This window comes from Ascaphus truei, chromosome 2 (genome assembly GCF_040206685.1).
Source record: "Ascaphus truei isolate aAscTru1 chromosome 2, aAscTru1.hap1, whole genome shotgun sequence".
Lineage (NCBI taxonomy): Eukaryota > Metazoa > Chordata > Amphibia > Anura > Ascaphidae > Ascaphus > Ascaphus truei.
Genome location: NC_134484.1, coordinates 160,762,765 through 160,776,246, shown reverse-complemented (window position 1 = coordinate 160,776,246; position 13,482 = coordinate 160,762,765). Strand labels below are relative to the sequence as shown.

The 13,482-nt window shown below is 42.5% G+C and overlaps 2 protein-coding genes across 6 annotated transcripts in view; one reads left to right on the top strand and one right to left on the bottom strand.

Annotated features, from left to right (window-relative positions):
* The window catches only part of C2H18orf63 (chromosome 2 C18orf63 homolog), a 78,227-nt gene extending 70,617 nt beyond the window's left edge, over positions 1 to 7,610 (bottom strand). For 2 of the 4 annotated variants that reach the window (XM_075585468.1, XM_075585472.1), the window contains exons 1-2: positions 7,129 to 7,497; positions 2,302 to 2,427 (exon numbers count right to left, since the gene is read on the bottom strand). The gene's annotated coding sequence lies outside the window, so the exon portion shown is untranslated. The other 2 variants (XM_075585469.1, XM_075585470.1) reach the window with 2 other exon arrangements.
* Positions 7,611 to 7,711: 101 nt separating this feature from the next.
* The window catches only part of CYB5A (cytochrome b5 type A), a 29,836-nt gene continuing 24,065 nt past the window's right edge, over positions 7,712 to 13,482 (top strand). Inside the window, exon 1 of one of the 2 annotated variants that reach the window (XM_075585474.1) lies at positions 7,712 to 7,920. Coding sequence is in view for 1 of the 2 variants with exons in the window: in XM_075585473.1 (XP_075441588.1) it covers positions 7,792 to 7,920 (129 nt within the window). In the remaining variant the exon portion in view is untranslated. The remainder of the gene's footprint in view (positions 7,921 to 13,482) is intronic. The other variant, XM_075585473.1, reaches the window with a different exon arrangement.

Sequence of the window (13,482 nt, the reverse complement as noted above, 5' to 3'; positions counted from 1 at the left end):
GTGTAAGAAATATAATATTGTATTGTATGTCTTTTTTATATATATAGCACCATTAATGTATATAGGAAGCAGTTGTACAATATCAATGTCACAGGAACCAGTTGTAATCAAAATATTTCCATGATTCAACTATCTGCCCTAGTGGTATTTTGTTAAAACCACAGACCATTAGAATGAAATTAAAGGCTGTTTTGTGTAATCAACTTTGTTTTAAACATGTATTATTGGTAGCCCTCCTCCCATGTCTTATCTATATGATAAAGATGAAAAATCATTCAAGGATGCAGCTGCGTAAAGGTTTCTCCTAGACTACAATATAATACCGTGTTTACACCTCATATGAAGATATTGATACACATTCTCTCTTTTATCTATTCCTTGAGATTCTGTCCCGTGTCTGGGATTAGGCCTCAACAGCCATCTTCTGTTTATTCAATACTGGTGTGGGCTGGCAGAGATCACTAGGCTTTGGCCCCTTCCTTCTATACACAATGTTGTATTACGACGTTGTTATATGTTGACACTACTGTATCAACAGATTATACTCAATTTTTCTAAACTTTAAATATAGCCAAATAAAAAGGTACAGTTTTTATTTATTTTTGACAAAAAGAGATATGTGGCCATAGGAGAGTGCCGACCCCCATCTCAGCTCTCTTATTAGCTGCAGTCAGACATGGTGGGTAAAAAAAAAAAAAAGTGACAAAAACTCACCACTGTACAGTAAATAAAAATACCACTTGTGGTGCATTTGTACTGTATATCTCAGATAGGTCTGCAACCCTGCTTTTCCCCATTATCTCTTAGCAAATAGTGCCGATTCTGGGTAATGACATGCAAGTGAGCGAGTCACTTTTTACGTCTGTAGCCAGGACTGGTTTCTGGCTACCAGTCTGCCCTTCTCCTGACAGAAAGCCCTAGTAAGAGCAGGCCTGCCAGGACTAATCTTGGGTTTTCGCCACCCCCAGCAGCTTCATTGAGTCACAGGGGAGGCAGTGCGACTAGGCCTGTGTGTGTCCAATTAGGGATTCAGACCTGGTTCCTGCTTTTCTTGTACTTAAGGGACTGCACTACCAAAGTTAGTCAGTTGTCTCTACCCTTGAGATAGGTTCTCACCCAGAAGTGCGAATTGGCTGTGCACTTACTGCCTTCTCCTCTTGGGGAGTTAGGAGTGAGACTATACCCCTGGCTCTAATAGGGAGTCAGGGAATAGCAAGGACTGCTGTGGGGGCTCTGTACTCGCAGTGGAGGTCCAGGGTAAATCCTGAGGGTAAAGCCCCAAGAACTTCTGTAACCACTGTGTAAGCTGTGTATGCTGACTATCTGCAGTGTGTACAATAAAGTGTGATCCTGTTCCAATATACCTTCCTGCCCGAGACTGCAATCAGGGGGAGAGGAAGTAAGTTCACCTACAGGGATTGTCCCCACATCCCTGGGGCCTGCAAGAGATGGAAGCGCTGTCACAGTGAGTTCGAATAAGTTAATACGCCAGGAGCCTGTTCTGTTCTCCCTTACAACAACGTGGGAGACTCAGATCTACTGTGAGCCAGCAGGTACTGTATGCACCACACCACCCTGTGTAGCAGTGAAATCTCCCAGGGGGGGGGGGGGGGAGGGAGGAACATGTGTTACACTTCTCATCCATTTTAGTATGGACCCCTATAAGCTTCTGCCTGCCGTATGTCATTATCCAGAAACCATGGCTACAGCTACAGTGGAAGCACTGTTTGCCAAGCAATAATGGGGACAGACAGGGTTGCAGACCTCTCTGAGACATGCAAATGCACCACAAGTAGTATTTTTATGTAGCTGCAGTCACAAATTAGCATGTAATCTTTTATCACAATGGATGCATTCTCTATGCACTCTACCACTTCAATTATAACAGCCTTTTCCCTTCATATTTCAATTCAATTCTTGCAGTCCTGCCACTTCTTCCTCTGCATTACACCCAACAGACTGCTTCAAATGTTTATACTGTACACATTTCCTGCCTTGATTGCGCAGTCTAAATCACGTGCTCACTTGTGTGCTGTTCGTGACAGATAGAATATGGGGACGGATTAAGGGGAAATATTATTTATTTGAGGGACCTTTGCGAAGGTGTGAAGTGGTCTAGCTTGAGACCTGCGTATTAACCCGTGTCCCGTATGCAGGTCACGGGCTCATAGGTGTACGTACGTGACACAAGCATATCACTTATTCATAATTCCATATTATTTTAAAGTCAAACAAATGTAAAAACATGACTTCTAGATAAGGCAGTCTAATTAAGCACTTGGATGCTCTTATGACACTTACTGGGTGGTCCTCACTATTCTTCTGGTTTTCAAGGGAAGTGATAAACACGATCTGAACGCAAGAGGATACTCCTCTTCAGAGCCTGATATCGCAGTAACGTTGCGATCTTGTGATCACTTTCTGGCACTAGAAGGGTTAGCAAAAGAGACTAGATTAAGATTGTAAGAAGTCTTCAAAGCATTTGCTTACAAAGGAAACAATAAGTTTAAACAAAATTATTTGAAAATACGAACACCTGTCTGATAATTCTTTTCATAAACAGCCCAATCACCTACATTTAGCCTATTCAACATGTCACTGCAATTATTCCACTTCAGTCATTAAAAAGGACAGCCCTTTAAAACTTGAAGTCACCTTTTTTGTTCTATCTAAAACAGGGGTGCTATGGAGCTAACCCATGGTCCCTCAACCTCATGGGACTCCCAGTTCTTGAGATTTTTCATTTTTTTGTGCCAGTGTGAAAGTGTTGGAGATGGCCTAATTAGTTATTCTCTCGGTGAAGGTGCCAGTGGCGCGGTTGAGTCTGAAGATGTTCAACATGAATCTAACGGTAATAATTATAGTGAGGATATTGGAGTTGACGATAAGCAAACTTTGATTAACACACATATTCCCAGATAGCTCAAACTCCTACATCCACCACATCATGAATATATATTTATGCCAAAATGAGTGCTACTGAGCGTGGCAAATGTATACAACAGAAGACTGCATTGGGCACCCGTCTTCTGTGATAAGCAAACTTTGTAAGTACTATCAGTGACGAAGATGGAGAAGTAAATGTTTACGCAAGTGTATGTATCAATCCAAGTGATAAAAGGTAACTTTCCAAATGATAGGACACTTAAGGACACCGAAAAACGATTTGTTCTTTGGGTTGCTTCATGCAGGCTTCCCGGTCCTTTTCCTCGTGAAAGAAATTGGATGATGCATTTCCAAATATTTTTATAATACCAAAAACAAAGCTGGTGTTGTTTCCCGAGAAAATGGCTGTGTTACTCCCCAAAGGAAGGTTGCGTTTACTGTGAACGATGTTGGCTATTTGCGGATAGAAACAACCATTTGTACAATGATGCGTGGGTTAGGAGAGTGCAGGCTTGGCAGAGATTAAAAAGCAGAAGAATCGAAGATCATGAAAAATTTCATGTTCACATTGCATCATGCGTGTTTTATAGCCAATGGAAATCTAATAAAGATCTCGAAACTCAGTTATTAAAGAAAAATTCATTTGGTGTCAAGTACTGAAACGTATAGTAAATGTGACTCTTACGCTTGCTATGTGCAATATTCCTTTCAGAGAACATGTTGACGTTATTGGGGGAGGAAATGAGCAAGGGTCATGTAAAAGCGGTAACTGTCGGAAATTAAATTATTGGCGATGCATAATCCACTTCTAAAACAAATAATCGAACAACCTAAAGGTTCGGTACGATATCTAAGTCCTGACATTCAAAATTAACTAAAATCGACATTCTCTCCCAGCAAGTGGAACTTAAAATTTTGAACGAGATTAAGGAGGCACCTTTTCCCCCCGCAATAATGGACACTACGCAAGACGTATCAAAGATAGACCAAATGAGTCAAGTATTTCGCTACGTTCAAATCGAAAAGGATTCAAATGGGAAACCAAGTGAGTCAAAAATAAAGGAATCTTTTCTTGGGTTTAAGAACATTTTAGATCAGTCAGCTGTGGGCATTGAGAAATTAATAAATCGATTCTATTGAAAGTATGGGGCTGGATTTATCTAAATGTCAAGGGCCAGCTTATGATGGAGCATTAGTTATTAATGGGGTTTATTCTGGGGTTCAGGCCAGAATTCTGGGAAAGGAGGAAAATTTGCAATTTGTTATCCTTAATTAATCGGCTCTTGGCACACCCGAAATGTCCTCGTTTTACAGAAATATGGAGAATTTACATTTATTTTGGACAAAGCATGAGGACATGGACCTTACTTGAATCTTTCATAAGTGCGGAAAAAAATTACAGCTTAAAGAGTAAATGGACAACAAGACGCGATTCACTACTTGCAATACGATGCAAATACCCTGAAATACTTAAAGCTCTATCTAAAATCATTCTCACAAGTAATTCTAACGATGAAATACATGAAGCAAAGTCTCTTAAGAAAAAAATGGAAACTTTTGAGTTTGTACAATCAAAAATACTTCACTATGTGAACGCAGTATCTAAAATGTTAAAAGCAAAAGATTCCGATCTCTCCAAAGGAAGCAAAATCATCAAGAATGCATATATGGAGCTAAAATCATTTAGGAATAACAATGAATTAGCCAAACAATCTGCTACAAATGTATGTGTTAAAATTGGGGATTGAACCGAAACGGTAAAATATTTGCAGTCGTTTAACAAAATGCCTATTTTAGTGTGACGGCAAGTTGGGGCTGGATGCTGAAAGAAGATTCAGAATTAATGTCTTATATAGATGTCTTGACAAAAACATATTCAAAAACCTATTGAAAGGCTCAAGGGTTTAAATTAAGTTGTGGACACATTTAGTGTTTTCCAACCACAAACAATTGCAGGTGAATCAGATGAACAATTGGAGAAAGGAGCCGAAAAGATAGTGAGAACGTACAGTAGAGATGTAACCGACCAATTGGCAGTGCAGCTGATTTCATTTTGATCTTGTTTAAAGTGACATTAACTACATACTTTACAGTTGAAAGTTAGCAATCATCTACTAATTGAAAATGCTGCGCTATCCCCAGTTTCCGACTGTTGTACCGTATTAATGTTATGTCTAACGATACCAGTCACTGTCGCAAGGTTAGAACGTGCATTTTCCCAACTAAAAATTATTACGAGTTATTTGGGAAGTACTATGGGACAGGAAAGACTAAGCGGATTGAGTTTACTCTCTATTGAGAATGAGGCAGCGTGTCTTCTGAGAAACTACAGTATATGGATCACATTGACATGTTGGCTGAGGAAAACGGAACTTTTAACTTAAAAAATAGATGGTGAGTACATGAGTAATCTATATTTTATATTTAATCTATATTTTATATTTAATCTATATTTTATATTTAATCTATATTTTATATTTAATCTATATTTATGTGTGTGTGTGTGTGTGTGTGTGTGTGTGTGTGTGTGTGTGTGTGTGTGTGTGTGTGTGTGTGTGTGTGTGTGTGGTGTATAGGCATTTGTATTTACTTTTAGACCCTTCAGCAGTATTGGGGTCAACGGGAACTCCATTGTGTATTTTGTTTAGTTTGTAATGTATTGCATCATATATGATATTGATGCCAGGGTTTCCCAGCCCGTCAAAGTAGTGAAGGGGGAGGAGTAGAAACTTTATTAACCCCTTAATTGAGGTCAGTTTGGGGGTTCATTTTTAAGCTACATATACTATTTTTATTATGTTTATTTATTTATTGGCGGGCGGCCGCGACAGGTGTTTTTTTTGTTTTGTTTTTTTTTAACTTTTAGCCATAAGGAGTTAAATCCATTTGCTACCATAGGGTACTGTAATACATTAACATACTGTAGAAAACATTTCCATCATCATTTTGGTTTTTGGCACTGATGAAATTGCAATGGTGTCTATCACAGGTTCCCTCTGATTGCCAAACACCCACATAAAAATTCGCTCAATATTGCAGGGTAATCTGGAATATACCGTTCATAATGAGTAGATCGTTAAATACACAATATTTAGCGTCATTTTTGTTTGCCATAATGCCAAATATTAACCTATTTAACTACTTGAAGTAAACCTTGGACCATTGAGATTTCTGATCTTAACCATTTCGCTGCCAGTAGCTAAAACATGAGGAAACTGATTACAAATCAGTGGGACTAGAAATCAGTGAGTGGGCCTGTGCTGCACTATTCTACGACACCTTTCACTTTGTTTTAAACTCCCTTTAAACTCGACGCTCATGCGGAAAAGGCTTTTACGGAATTTGCCTAAGGTCCGTACAATGAAATAAAGCATCTTTATTTATTTGCTGTCCATCACTGCAAGTGACAGGCAGCATATAATAGGAGTTTGCATAATAAAAAAAAGGATCCTCCCCTTATTTTTCTTACAGCAGAACATAGCCTTTTAAATATATTGTCCCAATAGTATTATTCTTTTACAGAACAATGTACATTTCGAATTGAATAGGACTTCAACCGAATCCCAAATGCTTTCCCCCTCTTTTTCTCGGTAGGTTGTATTTGCATTGTCCCAGCGTCCTTGCATAGAGCAGTTAGGAGAGTAGATCACCCACACCAAGCTGCTGTGACAGACACTCCTTCACACACACACACCGCTACTGTGACAGACACTGACACACACACACACACACACACACACACACCGCTGCTGTGACAGACACTGCTTCACACTGCACTGCTTCACACACACACACCGCGCTGCTGTGACAGACACTGCCTCACACACACACCAAGCTGCTGTGACAGACACTGCCTCACACACCGCGCTGCTGTGACAGACACTGCTTCACACACCGCGCTGCTGTGACAGACACTGCTTCATACACACACACACACCACCCTGCTGTGACAGACACTGCTTCACACACCGCGCTGCTGTGACAGACACTGCTTCACACACACACACCGCGCTGCTGTGACAGACACTGCCTCACACACACACACCGCGCTGCTGTGACAGACACTGCCTCACACACCGCGCTGCTGTGACAGACACTGCTTCACACACACACACCACGCTACTGTGAGACACTGACACACACACACACACTTCTCACACACACCGTGCTGCTGTGACTGACACACACACACACACACACACACACACACACACACACACACACACACACACACACACACACCTTCGCGCCTTTTCCAAGGTCCCAGTGAGCATGAGGTGCCGATCCGTGACGTCACGACAGCCGCGCGCTCGGTGGGGGCGGGAGGTCACCGCCCAGCTCTCTCTCTCATTACCCCTCACCGTTGGCTTTTATGACCCGTGTCAGTGTTATGTATACTTGCAAGCATACATGTCTTGGATTACATCATTGGAATTTCATTTGTGTAGGTTTAAGGGGTTGTTATATTAAACACTTTTTCACATGTTTATAAAGTCTCATCACACTTTTAAATCAGCGCCTGTCAAGTGACACGTTATCCTTGAGCGCAGAACCCCTTCCCAGTCCCGTTTATTGGGGCATTAGGTGGATTTGCTCCTCTTTGCAATGTTTGCTTCCTACCAGCAGCAGATATATTCCAAGCCTGACGTGTAGTCGGTGTGCCCTGTGCCCCCAGCTGCCTCTTTACACAAGGCGGGGTCACGGGAGTGCAGGAGGTTCTCACGCGCACCATGAGTGGCTTCCCGCTCAGCCAATCACAGCCTGTCCTAGGTCCCGCCCTTCCGTCTGGTTGGAGAAGCTGCAATGAGAATGTTGCCCTGGAGGACGGCGGCGCGCGCAGCGACGGCTGAGTATCAGGAAGAAGCTGCTCCGTGTGATCCTGCTCATCCTACTTCTGTTCCCAGCATGGCGGAGAAGGATCAGAAAGAAGTGACGTACTACAGCCTGGAAGAAATACAGAAACACAACCACAGCAAGAGCACCTGGATCATCCTTCACAACAAGGTGCATGATGTCACTCGGTTCCTGGAAGAGGTATGCTGATCTAAGGTCCCAGGAAGGGAACAGTGTGCTCCAAAGGGGCCAGATCAGAAAACATTTAGGGGCAGATAGGTTTTATTCAAACTTGATAATAGTTAAACATGTTACAGGAATGTAAATTCAGTATTATTTATATATGTAATTATTTTACTGTAACTCACAGGTGAGTTGTATTGTGCAAAATTGCACTTTGCTCCTGCATATTTCACAGTAGTTGCTTGGTCAACTGAGTCCAAGGGCCACATCAAAAAGCCCTTTGTGGGCCCCCAGTTGCCGAGCCCTGGTCTGGACTCGCAGGGGTGCGCAAAGTTTTGCAGCTGTGCCCCCCCCCCCCCCCCCCCCACCATGTGCGACAGCCCTGTGCACGTGCTCCCCCTTCTCTGTGACCCGGCTTGAATTGAAGCAGTGGGTCATGTGACGCGCGTTACCATGGTGACGTGTGGTACCATGGCGACGTGTCCAGAAGACTACAGAACCCCGGTACTTTGAGGTTGCAGAGGCCTCGCGTGGACCCCCAGCATGTAAATGCCTCGGGGAAGAGTGTGGGGCTGCAAGGGGGCATGTCCCACAGTTTGCGCACCCCTGGTCTAGAGGACGGTCACGGTGCAAAGTTCTTAATTCATATATTTTTATTTTTTTTCCTTTTATTTTGCGGCATGTTATGTTACATGACACATTGCTGTAAAAATGCAAATGTTTAAGATCTTCAATGTCAATGGGTCTTTGCAATGCATTGCAATACAAACAGGCTCTTCTGGCACTGACTGGTTTAATTATTGACGTGGGATTTATGATTTTCAATATCTGTAGAGGTATTAAATATGTTTTTTAATGCTGTAGGATGAGGTACTGGGAGACACTCCAGCACTGACACGGTTACAATCTGGAGTGAAATCCAAAGGTCAAGGAGAGTAAGTGTTTTATCAAATTCTGGCAAACATCTCAGAAATATGTGCCATTAGAAGTACTGTATGTTTCACTGCCAGGTCCGAGTCTGCCAGGGTCAGTGTTCTACTTGAGGATTTAGAAGGAAAAAGTCTGTCCATTCAAGGGTACTCCCCCAGCTGTTTTAGCAAAATAAGGGTATATGAGGAGCAGGAAAAGACCGTTTGGAGATACGGGGTAGGAGCCACTTGTAGACCCTCTTCCATGTGGGGCCAGCGGCCGCAGTCTCAGCAGCCCACGGATAGAGCTCACGATAGTCCATCCCCTCTGTGTCTCCGGTCATGTGGTACCTGAAGGGGTGTATGACGCACTTCCTGCGCGACCACGATCCAGAGATAGACAAAAATTAAGACGATCGATCATCTTCATTCTTTTCTAATTCTGGATTGCCCAATAATTACTTGCATTGAACAATTTATCTAATTATGTTTATATGCAAGTTGGAGCATATGTATTGGGTGAAACTGCTTCTTCTAGATCAAGGGTGCACAGACTTTTAAGTGCTTTGCCAGCCCCTGTGCTCGCGCCCTGCCCTCCCTTACCCAATATGCAGCGTCAAATGAGGCGCGGGGTCATTTGACACGTGTTTCTATGGCAACGCACACGTCACGTGACCCAGCAACGTCATCGCGCCCCCCTCCCTCCAGAATAATCTTGCGCACCCTTGTTCTAGATGGTGTCTTTGGTTGTTTTGTATGCGAATCCTGCATTAATGACGCCCGATGAGTGTTTAATATACTCTATTACAGTGGGTTCTGTCAGGAGAATCTGTAGCTGTCATGCAGAGCTCGTGGGAGTTTGCCCCAATCGGGGGACTGATAGTCATCTCTGCTTCCATAGGCACCTGTTGCTTTACCCTTACATTGTGCTTTGGAAGATGGTTATTGCCAGGGAAAGGATCACGTCCTGGTCATGCATCTGTACTTCTCTCTAGGCCGAGCTCATGGTTGTGGTGCGGGCATGCGCACTCCTGCAGCCCCAGCGATGTGTGCGCTAGCTGCAATAGATTGGGACGGGGTGCCCGGTGAACCCGTCACGGAGCTGGTTCGCCCTCCATTGGCTTAACAAACTCACGTGTTGCGCGACTGCAGCCCGAAATTTCAATTTCAGTTGTAGCGGCAAAATGTAGCGGCGACGCACGCAGCGCTGCCGTCACTTCAGGGACTGCCGGAGGCAATCGGGTAAGAGTCCCGGAAGTGCACGCGCACACAGCCACCATGAGCTCGGCCTTGGACATCAATGTTTTATCATACAATGTGTCTATTTACCCAAACCTACTCCCTCTCATTTAGCTGGCAATGATTTTGTCCCAGATTATTAGGACTCAGAGTGCTGGCAAGGGTTAGACTGGGATATTAAGGTAATGTTTAGGCTGAACACGTTTACTATTTATTTTGCTGCTGATTAAATCTGAAAAAATCTCTTATTTACCTGCTTGCCAGGTAAATAGCCTCTCTTTATCATATAGATAATCCATTGCAACTATACACACACAAACTAGAACTGGCTGAACATGTCCCAGGTAGTAAAGAACAGATGGTCATTCTCTCAAACAACCAATTGTTTTGTCATTTTGCCTAATCGCCCGCTCTTTATGTTGTATGAAGCATAAACGTGCTTTCTTAATTTAGATTCCTTATGTGCTGGATAACTGCCCCCAGTTAGGGGAATCCAAGGGATTTATGGGGGACTCGGTGATTTGAAGACGAGTAGTAAGATTTTTAAGCACTCGAAGTGTGAAGTATCAAAATCTCATTGTTTATGTATACATACTAACACTTCGGCCCATACAGGGCTTAATTCCCCTTGATAGGCTGTTTGGGTCGAAACATTGATCTGTTAAAGTAAGTATACATAAACAATAAGATTATGATACTTCACGCCTAGAAACCTTACCATTCATCTTATGTGATACTGACAGGAGGCTGCTTATCTTCCAGGGAGCACTCTGTAACGTTTTTGATATTTTTCCTTATGGTGTGCATACAACCCTTTTCTATCGGTGACTGAAGGGACATGCACACTTGGAGACACAAAGAAAATAGGTCAGAAAAAGTAACAGGTAAAAAGAAGGCCACTCAATTAACATCTTTGGAATCTGAACGGGCTTGTTCTATATCTGCCAAAGCGGACAATTGGGTATTTTTTGGGGGGGTTTTTTTCTCCCCTCCATCTCAAAATTCCCCATAGATGTAGGCTGCACTTGCAAATATAGAAGTATGTCTTTAATGTGTGTTTTTTTTGTTTGTTTTTTTAATGATAAATAAATGGATTGTCGACTTGCTTTTTGCAACTGATGTATAATGGGGCCCTAGAGGTAAAACAATAGGTTTTGTGGCATCCGCTGCACTAGTTCTTTACAACTTCAGCAGAACCACTGACTGCAATGCTGCTGCACCTCCTAGTTCTGTAGTTGTTGAAAGAGCAGGGGTGGGATTTGGATCCGAAATCCATGGACACATGTTTTAAATTAGATTCCTTATGTATTCACTTTTTTTCCTGGATCAAAATCCCACTCTTGGTGGCCTGAACTAATGTTAGTCCAAATAACTTGTGGTGTTTGTTGTACATTTTATTGGGCTTGTATGAGATTAATACATGGATGTTGCACACAATCTTTGAAGAGCGTATGGATTTGCCATCTAGAAAGCTCAAGTAAAACCTTTGTATGAACTCTGAGTGCTGGAAGATTCCACCGGTCTTCTGACACTAAACCACATGATCTGCTAGTGTGTAGATATCACATGGTCGCGGGCAGGCTTTTCTATCTATATCTATCTTTCCTTAACCGGGTGATCCCCTGGTTTCGGACCTAGTTGTAGTTTTTACGTGCTGGTTTTGACACCACAAAACACAAATGTGGCAGCTTGGATAACCAATAGAAAGCTTTTTCTATTGGCTACAGTGAGTGAGTCCTGAGTCCCGTGGCCATATTTTTTCTGGAGCAAGTGGCCAGGCACAAACAGACTGAGCTTTGCTTATAAATAAAGAGCCCACAGTCACCCAGCTCCACAAGGACCTTCCTTTTTTCTTTATTTGTAAAAAAAAAAAAAACCTGAACCTTCTTTTCTTGTGCCCATGTGTTGGGTGTAGTTTAGGGAGATATTAGAGCTGCAGTTCAAGCAATATCCTACATGTGTGATCAACATAAGTAAATCGCCTTTAGAAGAGTGGTTACATTGTGTGACATTGTTTTATTGCATATTTACCAAACAAATATACAAATAGTTATTTTAAAAAAATCATGGCAAATTATTGCTATCCCTTATTTTTCTTAATTTTGATTGTATTCAGAATTTGATTTATTAGCTTTTTGATTCAAAACTGATTTTATGCACCACAAAAAAAATATTTCCGACATCTTCCATTGTGGCCACTTTAAGAGCCCACCATTTTCTTTCTTTATTTTTTTTTAAATTATTCTCCAAATTAGACATGGTCTTATTTTAAAATAACTCTTTTTTACCACAGGGCTATTTCAAGTAGAGTAACTTGCAGGACTAGTCTGCTGTCGGATAGGCATGACTCACCGGTTCATGATATACACTAGAGAACTGTCTATTAACTGGGTTTGACTGTATAAACTCGGCACAGAGGTGAGCCAGACAAGCTGACACTATCTTCTCAGGACAATTCAGTTCCTGTACTAGCGTGGGAGGGGACACCCGCTCAGCCTCCGTGCGTATGAGTGGTGGGTCCAGTAGGGAAAAAAAGGTATGTACAGGAAGGCCCCGCTTTGCGGCGTTCCGCTAATATGGCGCTTCACAATGTACACCTAGTCCCGTTGCATTCGGCACTAGTTCTGTTGTTACGGCGCTTTTAGGCTCCCGGCTGTCGCTAAGCAACCTTTTCGCGCGCGTATACATGCCCGCATGCGTACAGCATTGTATTCTCTGCCATTGAAGCGTGCGCGTCAGTACTGTATTGGCGTGCGCGCATGTGTACAGCATTGTACTGTATTCTCCCTGCCATTGAAGCATGCGCATCAGTTTTGTCACAGACATTTGGCAGTGAAGCAGAAGCAACCTTCTGTCAGTTTGTCACAAGCAGTCTGTCTCTCTCTCTAGAAAAAAGTTTTTTGAAGTCGGGGTTAGACTGGAAATGACTTGGCGAAAGATGCGACGCTAATGTCTTGGCCTTGCGGAATGTAAATTTTGGACCTGTCTTGGTGAATTCTGCAATGTCCTCATCAAGTGTCAGCGTATGCCAATGCTTAGGTAGTTAGGTAGTCCGTGGTTCACAGCATCTTCAACAGCCAACGCATGGATATAAAAAACTATATTGATAGCTAGTAGCAAACATCAGCACAGACACTCTGACGCGTTTCGTCCAGGCTTGGACTTTTTCAAAGAGTGCTAACAATACATAGTAGCCAACTTAATATAGGGGATGATGTGTGTAAATCACCAATGAGAACAGGGAAAAGACCTGCAACCGCACCTGCAATTAATCAATCAATCAGGTGAAAGCTCACAACACATCACTCCTCATATCAGTGGGCACATACATAGTGACAAATACACATATATATAGGTAGAAAAATTTGCCATCCACAATCATTAATTAAAAGCATTCCGAAAGCTCAATTTATCAGGCTGAGACGGATATGTT